This window comes from Austrofundulus limnaeus, unplaced genomic scaffold (genome assembly GCF_001266775.1).
Source record: "Austrofundulus limnaeus strain Quisiro unplaced genomic scaffold, Austrofundulus_limnaeus-1.0 Scaffold588, whole genome shotgun sequence".
Lineage (NCBI taxonomy): Eukaryota > Metazoa > Chordata > Actinopteri > Cyprinodontiformes > Rivulidae > Austrofundulus > Austrofundulus limnaeus.
Window position 1 is genome coordinate 59,743 of NW_013952990.1, and position 16,243 is coordinate 75,985.

The 16,243-nt window shown below is 48.1% G+C and overlaps 1 protein-coding gene across 1 annotated transcript in view; it reads right to left on the minus strand.

Moving 5' to 3' along the window:
- Window positions 1–16,243, minus strand: part of LOC106531017 (receptor-type tyrosine-protein phosphatase beta) — a gene marked incomplete in the record, with an annotated part of 20,506 nt that overhangs the window by 2,990 nt on the left and 1,273 nt on the right. Inside the window, 24 exon segments of the mRNA XM_014026770.1 lie at window positions 675–749; window positions 833–850; window positions 1,084–1,161; window positions 1,240–1,345; window positions 1,619–1,731; window positions 1,819–2,092; window positions 2,234–2,383; window positions 2,470–2,748; window positions 3,449–3,739; window positions 3,826–4,092; window positions 4,157–4,420; window positions 4,510–4,779; window positions 4,902–5,159; window positions 5,234–5,497; window positions 6,067–6,330; window positions 6,406–6,669; window positions 7,534–7,800; window positions 7,871–8,137; window positions 8,263–8,532; window positions 10,085–10,348; window positions 10,424–10,687; window positions 10,795–11,091; window positions 12,499–12,772; window positions 12,896–15,222. Of these exon segments, the coding sequence (XP_013882224.1) occupies window positions 675–749; window positions 833–850; window positions 1,084–1,161; window positions 1,240–1,345; window positions 1,619–1,731; window positions 1,819–2,092; window positions 2,234–2,383; window positions 2,470–2,748; window positions 3,449–3,739; window positions 3,826–4,092; window positions 4,157–4,420; window positions 4,510–4,779; window positions 4,902–5,159; window positions 5,234–5,497; window positions 6,067–6,330; window positions 6,406–6,669; window positions 7,534–7,800; window positions 7,871–8,137; window positions 8,263–8,532; window positions 10,085–10,348; window positions 10,424–10,687; window positions 10,795–11,091; window positions 12,499–12,772; window positions 12,896–15,222 (7,465 nt within the window).

Below are 16,243 nucleotides of genomic sequence, written 5' to 3' on the forward strand. Positions count from 1 at the left end.
AGGTGAGGACATCACTGTAAAGACAGGTGAGTCAGGTGAGGACATCACTGTAAAGACAGGTGAGTCAGGTGAGGACATCACTGTAAAGACAAGTGAGTCAGGTGGGGACATCACTGTAAAGACAGGTGAGTCAGGTGGGGACATCACTGTAAAGACAGGTGAGTCAGGTGGGGACATCACTCACAGGGCAGAATGTTGTTGTATCTATTCTTCCCGCGGTTCTCTGGAAGCAGAGCAGAGTCCAGAGGCTGGTTCCGACCAACATCCTTCAGATCCTTTGAGGAAGAAGCATCATCAGGTTTGGTTAATCTGGTCAGGTTTGGTTAATCTGGTCAGGTTTGGTTAATCTGGTCAGGTTTGGTTAATCTGGTCAGGTTTGGTTAATCTGATCAGGTTTGGTGAATACAATCAGGTTTGGTTAATCTGGTCAGGTTTGGTTAATCTGATCAGGTTTGGTTAAATACAATCAGGTTTGGTTAATCTGGTCAGGTTTGGTTAATCTGGTCAGGTTTGGTTAATCTGATCAGGTTTGGTGAATACAATCAGGTTTGGTTAATCTGGTCAGGTTTGGTTAATCTGATCAGGTTTGGTGAATACAATCAGGTTTGGTTAATCCAGTCAGATTTGGTTAATCCAGTTAAAGGTGATAATCCAGTGAAGAACTGACCTCGTATTCCTCTGACAGCAGGTAGTTGGAGTCAGCCAGCAGTTTGTTGTAGTGCGACTCAAAGTTCATGAGCTTGATGGGACTGAAAGCAGGAAGCAAGGGGTTTATCAGCAAAACCAAAACCTCAAAGTTCAAAACCAGAAATAACAAATCTGGATCTCTCACCTGGAGATTCTTCTGCTGCTGAGAAACAAAAAGAAGAAACAACAAATGAAATAAACTGGTTCAGTTCAGGCGGACCTGTTCCTCAATCATCCAGAAAGACATCCAGACTTTTTTAAAACTTTAAAGCAAACGGTGTTTGCAGTTTGCCACAGCATGGTGACATACTGATCAATGAGAAGAGTTTTTTTTACATTATAATGAAAAAAGGTCCCATAATTAATCAATAGAAGTGATTATAGATTGTTTCTTACCCTCTGACGCCCAGCTGGACTCCTGCAGCTGATCTCTCTCTCCTTACACTCCTCCTGACTGCAGACTCAACCTCCACCCTGATGGAGACACGGCAGCACCAGCAGCTTTGTTATACCTATCATACCTGACACTCAGGTGTGTCTGTAGATACTCACTGTTTGCGAGCCCTGTGCCTGCAGAGCAGCAGAGCCGTGATCGCCACCATCATGGCGATGAGGAAGAGTCCGGCGCTGATGCCTTCGATGACGCCACTCAGCGGTTCTGAAGGACGAAACATAGTTGCTGCTGTTCAGAACCACCTGTTTCTACCTCTCACCTGTGTTCTTCACTCTGATTTGATTTTTTAACTGTGGTTCCCAAAGTTGGGTTTGGTACCATCATAAAAAACAAAGTCTGATGTCTAAATAACTGCTACAAAAAGATAAAAGATAATGGTCAAAAATGCATAAAAGCCTACATAAAGCTACGTAGCAAACACTTGGTTAAATAGTCCAGGTAATCACAAGTACACTGTTGAGTTCAGGAAGGCCTCACCCGTTTCTGTGAGGACTGGTGGAGACAGGAAGGTGTCGGTGAACAAAGGAGACCAGGACTTTGAGTCTGTGGTTTCTCTGTCAAACAGCTGAGTGAACGCTCTGACGCTGATCCTGAGAGACAAACAAAAACATTTCTTTCTTCTTGCACTGAGGTCATAGCTATATGACTGTGGGACAACAAGAGGGTGGGCTCAGTACCTGTAGGAGGTCTTGGATTTAAGTGGTCCATCACAGAAGTTGTTCAGTTCCTTGCCAGACTCTGGATGATTCTGGTCTCTGTGGTCACAGGGCCCCCCCAGCAGGTCCATCCCTGTCCCCAGGCTGATGTTGTAGATGTAGGTGCCACTGTCAGGACCATCAGAGCAGCGGCTGGCAAAGTAGCTGGTCTGGTAGGACTTGATGGAGCTGTTGGACCTGTAGTCTGGGTATGAGGGCAGGGGGTGCTGCTGGTCCGGGTGCATGTCGTCGACACCTGCAGACAGGTCAGGTGGTTCCAAGAAGATTCTGATGTTAGTGAAGCTTGTTGAGACTTTACATCTTTTCGAGATTCATGTCAGGATCAGGTTGGGGTCCCCTATAGACCTGAGGGGTCCTTGATGGGTTTGAGGCCCACCTTCAGACTCGGTCACAACCACGGCGAAGAAACTGACAGCTCCATTGACATCACTGAACCAGCTGCAGTTAAACTGGAACACGATGGATGATTTGGTGACCACAGCAGACTTTTCACTGACCCGGGTACTGACAGGGGGTCTAGGTGGACCTGCAAGGACAACAGGAACAAGACTTCTTTAACTGCCTCCACTTTCCATCACAGCCCACTAGAGGTTACCCTCCACCCTCTCGTACAGTCAATCATGGTGACCACGCTGTCCTCCGCCGCCTCACTGGTGGACCCGTCAGAAATGACCTTCACGGCGATGGCATAGAGTTTGTGGGGCTCCAGCTGCGTGATGATGTAACTGGTAGAATCTCGCCCAGTGCGTCGTGAGTAGACCAGAGTGTGGGATTCCTGGTGGAGGCACTCGATGGAGTAGGAGTCGAAGTCGGCCTCTGGAGGCCCCCAGGAGCAGGAGATGGAGGTGGAGCTCTGAGGGTGGCAGTGAAGGCTGTGGACTCGCTCCGGTTCTGCAGAGAGATCAGGTACTGACATGAAAACAGATATGGTTTGAGTTTTATTTCAAGGTGTGGCTGATCGAAACAGGTCACAGTCTTCAAGCTGCCTGCAGAATAACTACAGGGTCTGCAGCAGAAAAAAAAACTGATGAATCTTTTAGACTTCTGGGTTCCTCTCAGGAACCTCATCTGGTTTAGATCTGGTTCAGTTCAGACTGTTTCCATCTATGGTGACATGATGGTGGAAAGAGCTCCCAAAGTCTATCTGGACAGTTCCTCTCTACCTGTACCTGCTCTTCTAACACCTCCAACACCCAATGGATGGATGGATGGATGGATGGATGGATGGATGGATGATTGGATAGATGGGTGGATGAATTAATGAATGGATGGATGGATGTTTGATGGATGGGTGGATAGATGGATGATTGGATGGATGGATGGATGGATGGATGGATGGATGGATGATTGGATGGATGGATGGATGGATGGATGGATGGATGGATGGATGGATGGATGGATGGATGTTTGATGGATGGATGGATGGATCAGAGTTTCTGACTGAAGTCTCTTTAAAACATGGATTCTGATTTTCTGGTTTATAAATAAATAGAATGTATTCATTTGTAAATAAATCTATTTTCTTTGATCTTTTTCTTGATTTTTCTTTTCCTTGAATTTTTTTAGATGTCAGTGAGCTGCTGCCTCTTACTGGTTCTGATGCTGTTGAGAATCGGGTCGCTGTAGGTGGGCGTGCCCCCAGGCTGCATGGCCCCACTGACGGTGCGTAGGCTGAAGGTGTACAGTCGTCCGGGGAACATCCCTTTCAGGATACGGCTCCTGGACGTTCGGCTGTGGTACGGGTTGATGACTGTGAGCCGGTCCCGAGGAGTCCACTTCAGGTCAAAGTCGTCATAATCAGAATCTACAGGACCGCTCCAGGTGATCTCCAGCGAGGTGTTGGTGACCCCACCGAACAGGAATGACGTAGGAGGTTTTGGAGCTGAGTTCGGAGAAAAGTAAAGCAGCTGGTTCTGTTACTGAAGAACAACGTGTTTAAAGTCATCATGGATGGGAGAAGGTTCTGACCTGTCCGGCCGACGGTGCTGGCCTGGTTGTGGAGCTCTCCGCTCAGACTCAGAACCTCGGCTCGGTACTGTCGGCCAGGTACGAGGTCCGAGAAGATGAACCTTGTGGCCTCTGAGCCCAGTTGATGCTTAGCCTGCCGGGAACCGTCAGGGTTGTAGAGCGACAGCAGGTATCCACTCACATCACCATCACCCCGGTCCCAGTCCACCCACAGAACATCAGACCGGTTTCCACTCCGAGCCTTCAGAGACGCCACTGCTGCTGGGACTGCGGAGCAAAACGTGATACAACCTGCACTTCAAACATGGTCAGAACATCCAGCTGCACTCACCTGTCCTGGCCCACATAAGCGTCTGGTTGGTCTGGTCTCCACTGTGGATCAGGATCACCACCCTGTATGGGGCTCCAGGTCTGAGACCCTGGAAGGAGCACAGCTGAACATTGGGTTGGACCCGCCGGCTCTCCTGCAGCGACTCATCACTTTTATACAGAAAGACTTCATAAAACTGGAAGTCTCCCTCAGGAGGAGACCAGTGGAAGGTCAGGCTGCTGGTGGTACTGGTTCTGATGGACAGGTCCGTGATGGAGGCGGGGCCTGGTGAGAAAGAGGGATAATTTTCGATCAGTACTGGAGAAAAACAAAACGTTTTGTTTTCCGTTGTTGGTAGAAACAACAAGTCTTACGTGTTCGAGCCTCGGTGCTGACGCCCAGGCTGAGGACCCCCCCGCTGGTGGTCTGGACCAGGATTCGGTACTTCTTCCCCGGCATAAGGCCATCAAACCTGTAGCTGTTGAGTCCAAAGGGCTGTGTGGCATTGGTGACCAGGCTGCCTCTGTCATCCAGAACCTGCAGGATGTATCCATCTGCCAAACCCAGCGCTTCCTGCCAGCTCACCTGGAGGCTGCAGGTGCTCAGGACCGGGTCCACCTGCAGGCCTGTGACCGCTAACGGGACTACAGAGCATAAACTTGGTGTTAGAGGTCATCGAGGGGTAAAGTGGTTAGGGTGAAGGCTGCAAGGGGGCAGAACATACAACAGAATGGATGATGTAGTTCAGTTCGAGAGTGGTTCTGACCTGTGCGTCCTGCAGCAGTGTTGTTGTTCAGCAGCTCTCCACTCATGGACTGGACCACCACGGTGTACATCTGACCCGGCTGCAGCCAGTCGAATGTCACCTCATTCTGGTGCTTTAGGACATTTCGGACAATCGGCTCTCGGCTTGCTCTGTAGAGGAACACCAAGAACTCGTCCACGTCACCTGGCCCAGGAGTCCAGCTCACCTTTAGGCTGCTGCTGTCCCCACTGACATGGATGTTCTTCACCCTGCTGGGAACTGACGAGGAGGAGAAACATGTTTGAAAAGAAAGTCTGGGGACAGAATCATCCGACTGTGGTCCTGGTCCTGACCTGTGCGGCCCTCGATGTGCTGGGCCTTCTGATTCGGACCGCTGTAGGTGGACACCAGGATCTTGTAAAGCCGTCCAGGTGTGAGCGACGACAGGATGCACTCTCCCACGCCGCTGCCCAGAGTGATAGGAGGAAACACCTTCATATCGCTGAACAGCAGCTGGACCTCGTAGTGATCCACGTCGCCCGGAGCTGCGGACCACGTCACCCGCAGCTCCTCTGTCCCCTGACCTGCCAGAACCAGGGACCGGACCGCTGCCGGGACTGAAGGAGTGGGAGGAGCTATGGTTAGTACCTGTTACTTGTGTTGGATCGAATGGCCCTTTTCCACTATCTCCTCTACAGCACGGTTTGCGTGGTTTTCCATTACACTTCAGTAACAACTCTGGTGGGTGAATTTGTCATAAAGTTGGGTGGCCTTCGATACCGAAAATTGATGCCACATGCTGGTGGCAGTTATGCTCCATTAAGCTACTTGCCAACCAACATTAAACATAGAAGAAGAAGACCCCAAAAAATGATTGATAGATAGATACGCAACACAGCAATGGAGGACTTGGTAGCATTGTTGTTGCAAATGGTGATTCAGGTTGTGAGAGTAGCTCTTGTGACGCAACCAATGACTACAACCCCCAATCAATTAGTGACCGACAGTCTTCTAACGTTACATTTTCAGGCCAGCACAGTACAATTGGAATCACAGCGCAGTACGTTCTGAAAAAGAGGCTGGTTCCATGAATCCTTGCTAGTGGAAAAGCCTTGGAACTGTGGAGAGCCAAGTCGAAACATGCTGTTGAGGCACTAGTGAAAAAGGAGCACAAGTGTCTACTCACAGGTTCGGCCATGTGTGGAGGCACTGGCTTCATACAGTCCGCTCCAGGTGTTCACCAGCACTGTGTAGAGCCTGCCCGGTACCAGGCCCGTGAACACACACTCACTCTGGGTCTTCCGCACCGTCTTGTTTTGCAGGAACGTGTTGTTGTGTTTGATGAACACCTGGTACAGGTCAAAGTCTCCGGCAGCGTGACGCCAGTAAACCTTTAAGTAGTCGTCCCGAGCACCGTGGGTCGCCGTGGGGTTCTGCACCTTTGACGGTTCTGGTGGGTTTCAAAAAGCTATTTATTTTTTCACAAAACTTAAACAACAACCACACAAAGAGACGCAGCACTCACGTGTTCTTTCCCGGATGAAGGTGTGGTTCTGGTACCGGCCGCTGCAGGTGCTGATGGAGATGTTGTAGAGACGTCCAGACACCAGAGAGTTGAAGACGCAGCCAGGGTTGGACTTAGACACAACCACGGAGTGAAGCGTCCTGTCGTGATCTCTCAGGGTCACCAGGTAGCTGTCCACCTCCCCCGCAGCCTGGTTCCAGGACACGGTGAGAAAGTCCGTTCGACCATTGTTACTGACCCGAACATCCGTGACCGCCGCTGGCACTGAGGAGACAGGCTCAGAGTCAGGCCTGCAGGTGAACTGAATCAGTTCCAGATTTTAGACCACAGATCAGAAAGGGTCTTGGACTCTGTCATCAAGTGTTTGCAGTTTCGGCATCATGGACATCAGGCAATCAGCTGAAAAGGGTTTCTGTAACAGACGTCCTCCTCATGAGTGAAGACAGGAAGTCTACAACCAACAAACCTACACGTTCTTTTGTGTGGCTGTCGTTGTCAACACTTCCTGAAAATTCCTCCCAAATTCCGGCTTTTCAATAATATCCGGCTTTCAGCTGAACCTATACACTAACAGGTCCTGATCTGCAGCTGGACCAGCAGCTGAAACCTGAAAATATTGAGAGTTTTATTTCTGGTCGATGTTACAGGTACGTTAAAATTCATTCCTTATGTTTCTGACTGTAACAAAACTTAAATTCATATTTCTTTTTCTAACATTGAAAGACTTTGTTTCTTTATTGGGAGCAGGTCCGAATTGCAGGCGAGCCTCTACTGGACCTGCTGTCATCAGAACCCTGATCCAAGTCCAGAACCATCACAGAATCCTGATTCAAGTATAGAACCCTCATAGAACCCTGATCCAAGTCTAATACTATCACAGAACTCTGATCCAAGCTCACAACAATCACAGAAATAGTCCTTTGGATGTCTTGTCTTCCTTCACCATATCATGATACTACTACCACCATGCTCACCTCTGGTTACAGTGTTCAAAATGCTAGCTAAAAGTAACAAATATTAACTACAAGCTAAAAGCAGCAGGATAGTAGCTAAAAGCTAAAAGTAACTGATTAGTAGCTAAAAGGGGAAGAGTCTGCAAGTGGAGGATTAAAGTTCAGGTGACCTCACCTGTGCGCCCTTCAGCTACAGCCTGCCTGGAGGTGAGTCCAGCTCTGACTGTGGTGACCACCACCTTGTATAGAGCTCCTGGCCTCAGGACCTGGAACCTGACGCTGCTGATGTTCACCTGCACGCTCTCGTTCTTGATGACGCTGCTGTCGTGGACCAGCAGGACCTGGTACGAGTCCGGATCCCCGGGCGCCGGCTCCCACCGCGCCTCCAGGCTGTCGCTGCTGTCCAGGTTGGAGACCTGCAGCCTACCGACTGGAGCTGGTGCTGAAGAGACGAAGACAAAGATGTTACGGGTCGATCAACGGAAATCATGTGACGGGTCACTCAGATGTACCGGTCCACGCCGTCAGGGAGGCGGAGCTGCTCTGGTTCCCGCTGTTGGTCGTCACGGTGACAGTGTAGCGGCGTCCCGAGGTCAGGCCTTTGAAGGTACAGTCTCTGGCCCCTGAACTCAGGATCCTCTGAGCCTCTGGAGTGTCTGAGTTTTTGTCTTTGAGGACCACTGTGAAGCCGTCCCACTGTCCCACAGGTTGACCCCACCTGACGCTGAGAGACGTCTCGTCAGCCTGACGGAGGACCAGCTGACTCACTGACTGCGGCGCTGAAATGAGGGGGGCGTTATTTTTAACTGTCCTGCAGTACACTTCCTGTTAAAATAGTTTTTCTTCCCACTGTCACCAATCAGAAGGCTCAATATAAATATAATCAATATCAATATAAACTGACCGAGCCAGCTGCTGCAGCGAGCCGTGTTGCTCAGATCTCCACTGTGCACAGTCAGCTCTACAGCGTAGCGGCGTCCCGGGACCAAACCGAGGCTACGTACCGATGCCTCGAACCGCCTGCTGGTTTTACTGACCGTTTGATTCAACAGAACGGTCAAACTGTCGGAGAGCAGCACCCTGTAGTTGTCCCAGTCGCCTCCGGGGGGCGACCAGCTGACCCTGAGAGCGCTGTAGTCGATGGACACGGAGAGGTCCGACACCTGGTCAGGAACTGAAAGACCAGGAAGTGGTCCAAAAAAAACTGGCTCAGTTTGGTCAAAACGATGCAGAGAGAAGCTTTGTTTTGTTCTTTATTCAGCTCAATGAAGGAAACAAACCATAAAAACATCGACAGGTCTTCTGTGTTTTTGTGTTTCTGACTCAGAACTTTTTTTTTGTGGGACACCTGTATCTTTTTTTTTGGACCAACTGTTATTCTCAGACTGAACCGGGTCCTACAGTAGTCCAGAAAAACAGAATATTTAGTATATACAGGGGCTAGACAAAGAAACTCAAACACCTGTCATTTTAGTGTAGGAGGTTTCATGGCTAAATTGGACCAGCCTGGTGGCCAATCTTCATTAATTGCACATTGCACCAGTAAGAGCATAGTGTGATGATTCAATTAGCAGGGTAAGACCACAGTTTTGCTCAAAATATTGCAATGCACACAACATTATGGGTGACATACCATCAAAAGGGGACAAATTGTTGGTGCACGTCTTGCTGGTGTATCTGTGACCAAGACAGCAAGTCTTTGTGATGTATCAAGAGCCACAGTATCCAGGGTACAAGAAGGACCAACCACACCCAACAGGATTAACTGTGGATGCAAGAGGAAGCTGTCTGAAAGTGATGTTCAGGTGCTAACCCGGACTGTAGCCAAAAAACATAAAACCAAGGCAGAATTAAATGTGCACCTCAACTCTCCTGTTTCCACCAGAACTGTCCGTCAGGAGCTACACAGGGTCAATATAGACGGCTGGGCTGCTACAGCCAAACCTTTGGTCACTCGTGCCAATGCCAAACGTTGGTTTCAATGGTGCAAGGAGCACAGATCTTGGGCTGTGGACAATGTGAAACGTATTATTCTCTGATGAGTCCAACTTTACTGTTTTCCCCATATCTGGGAGAGTTACAGTGTGGAGAAGCCCCAAAGAAGCATAGCACCCAGACTGTTGCATGCCCAGAGTGAAGCATGGGGGTGGATCAGTCATGGTTTGGGCTGCCTTATCGTGGCATTCCCTTGGCCCAATGCTTGTGCTAGATGGGCGTGTCACTGTCAAGGACTACCGAACCATTCTGGAGGACCATGTGCATCCAATGGTTCAAACATTGTATCCTGAAGGCGGTACCGTGTATCAGGATGACAATGCACCGATACACACAGCAAGACTGGTGAAAGATTGGTTTGATGAACATGAAAGTGAAGTTGAACATCTCCCATGGCCTGCACAGTCACCAGATCTAAATGTTATCGAGACACTTTGGGGTGTTTTGGAGGAGCGAGTCAGGAAACGCTTTCCTCCACCAGTATCACGTAATGACCTGGCCACTATACTGCAAGAAGAATTATTAAAAGTCCCTCTGACCACTGTGCAGGACTTGAATATGTCATTCCCAAGGCGAATTGACGCTGTAAAGGAGGCCCGGTGTTTCATTGTCCAACCCCTGTATATTTTTCTCCTATTTGCTTTGTTGCAGCCTGCAGCATCACCACTAGATGGCACTAATCCAGTTTTACAGGGTCATAGGTTGGACTGAGATCACATGACTGAACTCACCTGTCCTCCCTGTTGTCCTGCTTTCTGAACTCTGACCTCCAGCCAATGAGGTCACGGACAGCAGGTAGAGGCTTCCAGGGGTCAAACCCTCAAAGACTGCCTCTGTGACGTTGTGGGGCAGGCTGTGTTGTTGAGGGGTTGATCCAGGACCCCACAGGGTGACCAGGTAGCCCTCCACATGTCCCTCAGGTGGGATCCAGGAGGCCCGGAGTCTCTCTGAGCTGCCGTCGTTGTTGAGGATCAGGTCTGAGACGGCGGCTGGAACTGCGGAAGAGGAGGGAACAATCTGGAACAAACTGCCTTCGGTTGACAGGAAACAGCTGCTGCAGGTGAACCTACCTGTGAAGGCTCGAGTGGAGGTGGAGCTCTGCAGGCTGGCGGCCTCTGTTACCACGGTGACAGTGTACAAAGTCCCCGGCTGCAGGTCGTTCAGCCCGATAAAGGTGGTGGTGTTCTTCACAGTGATGTTCCTCAGAAGAACCCCATCCTGGTCCACCAGCAGAACCCTGAAGTTCTCCGTCCTGCCCGGCCCGGCCCGCCAGAGTACGTTGAGGCTGTCTGAGGACGAGGACGCCACCCTCAGGCTGCCCACGGCAGAGGGAGCTGCAGGAAGAACAGAGCAAACACCGCAGAGGAACCTGATGAGAACATCTTTCCTCAGAGTGGAACCGGACCAGGAACCTCACACCTGAAGAGGTTCTAGATCTCACCTGTCACCGTGATGGTGTGCACCGGAGCGGCGCTCCTGTTCCCTGACCAAGCCACCATGCTGATGTTGTAGAGAGTTCCAGGGACCAGCAGATTGAAACCAGACTGGGGGGCAGCAGAACCAATGATTCTGGTACTGCGGACTGATCCAGAGCTGGTGTCCTCCAGGGACACGTCATACCAGTCCACGTGTCCAGCAGAACGGGACCAAAATATACGCAGACCAGTGGAATTACCTGGAGCTGCAGCTGGACTTTCCTGGTCTAACTGGACCTCGAGATGTGCTGGACCAACTGGGTCTGAGACAAAATAAAAAAGACTGTGGGCAGAGAGGACCAAAGATTCTGGACTGGTCTACATTTACAGACACTCTGAGACAAACTCGGTTATCAAATCGTTTTTAAAACTCATTGAAGGTTTGGACTGAAGGTTTTGAATTTTTAAAAACTGGACCTGGTCAGACTCAGACCACCAAACGTCTTTATCAGAGAATCCATGAAACCAGTTTGAACAGGACAGAACATGTTTGGTCAGCCTGGGACAGGTTATAGAATGTTTATTTAGGTTTTGACAGATTTAGAGGTGATTGAGACAGACTGACAGATTCCACACTACAGATTTAGACACATTTGAACATATTAGGACAGTTTTAGGACAGTTATGGTTCTGGTGGTTCAGGTGAAGGGGTTTGAGCTGCAGCGTGAGTCAAACAGGAAACAGAAAAACTGAGCGGGCGGGACAGGATGGGGACAATGACCCTCCAACACACAAAGTCAGACCTTAACTCTGTCCTTGAACAGACTTCTCTACTTCCTGTCTTCAGGTCATTAACACCCCAGAGACAAAAGGTCCATCAATCAAAAGACAAACTGAGTTCCAAAGACCAGACAGAAATAACAGAAATGTTGGAAATGTGAGACAGAGACAGGGACAATGAGACAAACTGTGAGACAGGGACAATGAGACCAACAGTAAGACAGAAACAATGAGATCAACAGTAAGACAGGGACAATGAGACAAACAGTGAGACAGGGACAATGAGACCAACAGTAAGACAGAAACAATGAGATCAACAGTAAGACAGGGACAATGAGACAAACAGTGAGACAGGGACAATGAGACAAACAGTAAGACAGGGACAATGAGACAAACAATGAGACAGAGACAATGAGACAAACAGTGAGATAGGGACAATGAGACCAACAGTAAGACAGGGACAATGAGACAAACAGTGTAACGGGAACAGTGAGACAAACAATGAGACAGGGACAATGAGACCAACAGTAAGACCGGAACAATGAGACAGGGACAATGAGACCAACAATTAGACAGGGACAATGAGACAAACAATGAGACAGGGACAATGAGACCAACAATTAGACAGGGACAATGAGACAAACAATGAGACTGAGACAATGAGACAAACAGTGAGACAGGGACAATGAGACAAACAATGAGACAGGGACAATGACACCAACAGTAAGACAGGGACAATGAGACAAACAATGAGACAGGGACAATGACACCAACAGTAAGACAGGGACAATGAGACAAACAATGAGACAGGGACAATGACACCAACAGTAAGACAGGGACAGTGAGACAGTGAGACAGGGAAGGGGAGACAAAAACATTTCTAACTTTTTATTTTCCTGAACCCGATGAAACTGATCTCATTGTGGCTCATCCTGCAGGTAAGGTCTCACCTGTGCGCACTGAGCCATGGCTCCTCCCACCATACTTCCTGGAGGTCACCGTCAGCTGGTACAGAGTTCCCGGGTCCAGCTGAGTCATGTGACAGATGAAGACATGTCCAGACTGTCCATCCGGCTCACAGAGGACCGTGTCCGGTCCAACACCTGGATCTGCTGTGATGTTGAGGTCAGGTGACAGACAGGTGGAGATGAGCCGAACCACGACTGAGTCTGAGCCGGACCAGACCTCCATCAGATCCACCGAGCACCACACTGAGGTCTGGACCTGGAACAGAAAATGAGTTAAATCAGATGAGTCTGAAGGTCCAGGAGCCAATGGAGACCATTTGACCCGTTCTGAAGTTTTCATCCAAAAGTCTAAAGACAGGTGAGTCAGCAGAACACTCACAGGTGTGCTGGTTGATGTTCTGGTACCAGCAGGTGTCGGTGTGGTCCTGGTAGTCCACAGTGTTGTAGACAATGTGGTTGTTGTAGCAACAGGTGTTGTAACAGGTGTGGTTTTGGGTGTGCCGGGTCCAGGTGTGGTGTCAGGTAAAGTTTTAGGTGAAGGTTCAGGTGGGCCTTCTGGAAAAGGTTTAAGTGTAGTTGGCACAGGTGTGGTTTCAGGTGAAATTCTAGGTGCAGCAGGTACAGGTGTGGTTTTGGGTGTGCCAGATCCAGGTGTGGCTTCAGGTAAAGCTTTATAAGTAGTAGTTCCAGGTGTTGTTTTAGGTGCAACAGGTACATGTGTGACTTCAGGTGTGACTTCAGGTGCTGCAGGTACAGGTAATGTTTGAGGTGTAGTTTTAGGTGAAGCTCCAGGTGTGGTGTTAGATGATATTTTATATGTTGTTTGAATAGGTGTGGTAGATCCAGATGTGACAGGTCCAGGGAAGGTTTCAGGTGTGCTGTCAGGTAACTTTTCATGTGGTGTTTGTACAGGTGTGATGTCAGGTATAGTAGATACATGTATTGTTTTAGGTCTGGTTTCAGGTGATGTTTCACGTATTGTTTGAACAGGTGTGGTAGATCCAGGTGTTGCTGCAGGTGTGGTAGATCCAGGTGTTGCTTCAGGTGTGGTAGATCCAGGTGATGCTTCAGGTGCTGCAGGTACAGGTAATGTTTGAGGTGTAGTTTTAGGTGAAGCTCCAGGTGTGGTATCAGATGACATTTTATATGTTGTTTGAACAGGTGTGGTAGATCCAGGTGTTGCTGCAGGTGTGGTAGATCCAGGTGTTGCTTCAGGTGTGTTAGATCCAGGTGTGACAGGTCCAGGGAAGTTTTCAGGTGTGCCATCAGGTAACATTTCATGTGGTGTCTGTACAGGTGTGATGTCAGGTGTAGCAGGTACATGTATTGTTTTAGGTCTGGTTTCAGGTGATGTTTCGTGTATTGTTTGAATAGGTGTGGTTTCAGGTGTGTTGCCAGGTGAAGCTCCAGGTATGGCAGGTACAGGTGTGGTCTCAGGTGAAGTCTCTGGTGTGTCAGCTCCTTCAGTCACACCCACAGAAGTTTTGTAATGGTGGGTGGAGCCTGCAGCTGAAGATGGAGTTTGGGTAGCAATAGGTTCTGTCTCAGCAGACATCAGGTGTGACTCCTCAGGTGTGTCAACTTCAGTGGGCGGAGCTAAAGTATAACTCTCCCTTGTTGCAGCTCGATGTGATGCGTTTGACCTAGAAACACCAGAAAGTCCTTCTGTAGCTGCAGATTCAGTCCCAGACCAGAACTCAGACGAGACTCTAAAGTTCTTTGTTTCACCTGTGTTCACCTGTGGGTACCCTGCTGAGGAAACCATCCTCGTGGTTCTAGTTCCGCCGGACTCTGTCTGGTTTCCAATCAGGTAAGACAACGTGTTGAATACGTTTGACTGCACTGATACGGCTTCATCCCTGAAGGGTAGGTCTCCTCCTTTTGATTTGTTTGACGTACCTGATTGGTTTGTGGTGAACCCAGCTGGATCAGATGCAACATCCGATTGGTCGGTGGTGGACCCAGCCGATTGGTCGGTAATGGACCCATATAGATCAGATGAGACACCTGATTGGTTGGTGGTGGACTTATCTGGACCAGATGAGACGGTCAAGACATTTGATTGGTCAGTAATGGACCTATGTAGACCTGATTGGTCAGTGGTGGACCTATATAGACCAGATGAGACACCTGATTGGTTGGTCGTGGACCCTGCTGGATCAGATGCAACACCAGATTGATTAGCATTGGACCTATCTGGACTAGATGAGACAATCAAGGCATCTGATTGGTCGGTGGTGGACCTAGCTGGACCAGATGAGATACCCAAATGGTTGGTGGTGGACCCAGCTAATTGGTCCGTAATGGACCTATGTAGACCTGATTGGTCAGTGGTGGATTTAAATAAACCAGATGAGACACCTGATTGGTTTGTCGTGGACCCTGCTGGATCAGATGCAACATCTGATTGGTCAGTGGTGGATCCAGATGGATTGGAAGAGACCATGTGGTCCACATTTACATCTGATGGCTTTGTGACTAAAGGTGACACATCTGGATGTAAATCTGGAGGTTTGGTGGCGTTCACATGGGCAGAAGCACCATCAGCTGTTGACTCGTGAAAACTAGAGGTTCTGATGTGTCGGGTGGTTCTGTCTGGTAATGGATCAGTAGCTCTGGCTCTAGCAGGACTGCTGACGGACTCAAAGACACTAGAGAGCTCTGCCGGTTTATTTGTAGACGAATGAAAGATGGAGGATGTTGTGTCTGAAAATAAGAAGAGCCAGAGTTATGAAGACGTCTTCATTTAAGATGAATCAACACATTTGTGGCGACAAGCGTAAAATAAAATAAAGTAAAGTTTTCATTTTTTAGCTCAATTTCTGAGTGTAAAAGCCTAGTTCTATTGTAATTTAGCTCACTGTTCTTAAATTTAAATGTTAAATTCTAAATCTAAATGTAAAAGCTAAATATAACTTGTTAAAGTTTACATTTAAGAATTTCAAAATGGAACACAGACCTTGCCGTTTGTGTTGTGACATCATTTTGCAACAAAAGCAACCAATAATGTCGCTAACTATGCTAATGCTGCTAACTCTGCTAATGTTGCTAACTCTGTTGATGCTACTAACTCTGTTAATGCTGTTAACTCTGCAAATGCTACTAACTCTTCTAATGCTACTAACTCTTCTAATGCTACTAACTTTTCTACCGCTACAAACTCTTTGACTTCTACTAATTCTGCTAATGTTGCTAACTCTGCTAATGCTACTAACTCTGCTAATGTTGCTAACTCTGCTAATGATACTAACTCTACTAATGCTTTTACAATGCTATCTTTAGCAGTGTTAGCAGTGTTAGCAGCACTAGCAGTGTTAGTGTTTGCTTTTGTCGCAAGATGATGACGTCACAACAAAAGCTGCGTACCAACATTCTTAAATTCTTAGATGTAATACTTAACTTTTACATTTAAATTTACACATTTCAGCCTAGGATTCAAGATTTACAAATTACGTTTAGATATAACATTTCACATTCAAATTAATATTTAGTTAAACAAATAGCAGATTGTAAGAACAGTGAGCTAAATAACAATGAAATATTAGTGGAAATATGCTAACTAGGATTTTACCCCCAAACAGAGCTGAATAATGAAAATGTGTTAGTGACATATTTAACATTTTATTTTTCCACTTGAAGCCTCAAAAAGAGATACAGTCTGCTCTGGTAGTCACTATGCAGAGTTTGTGTCAGTGCAAACTAGAGGACAAAGGACTAAGGTTTAATC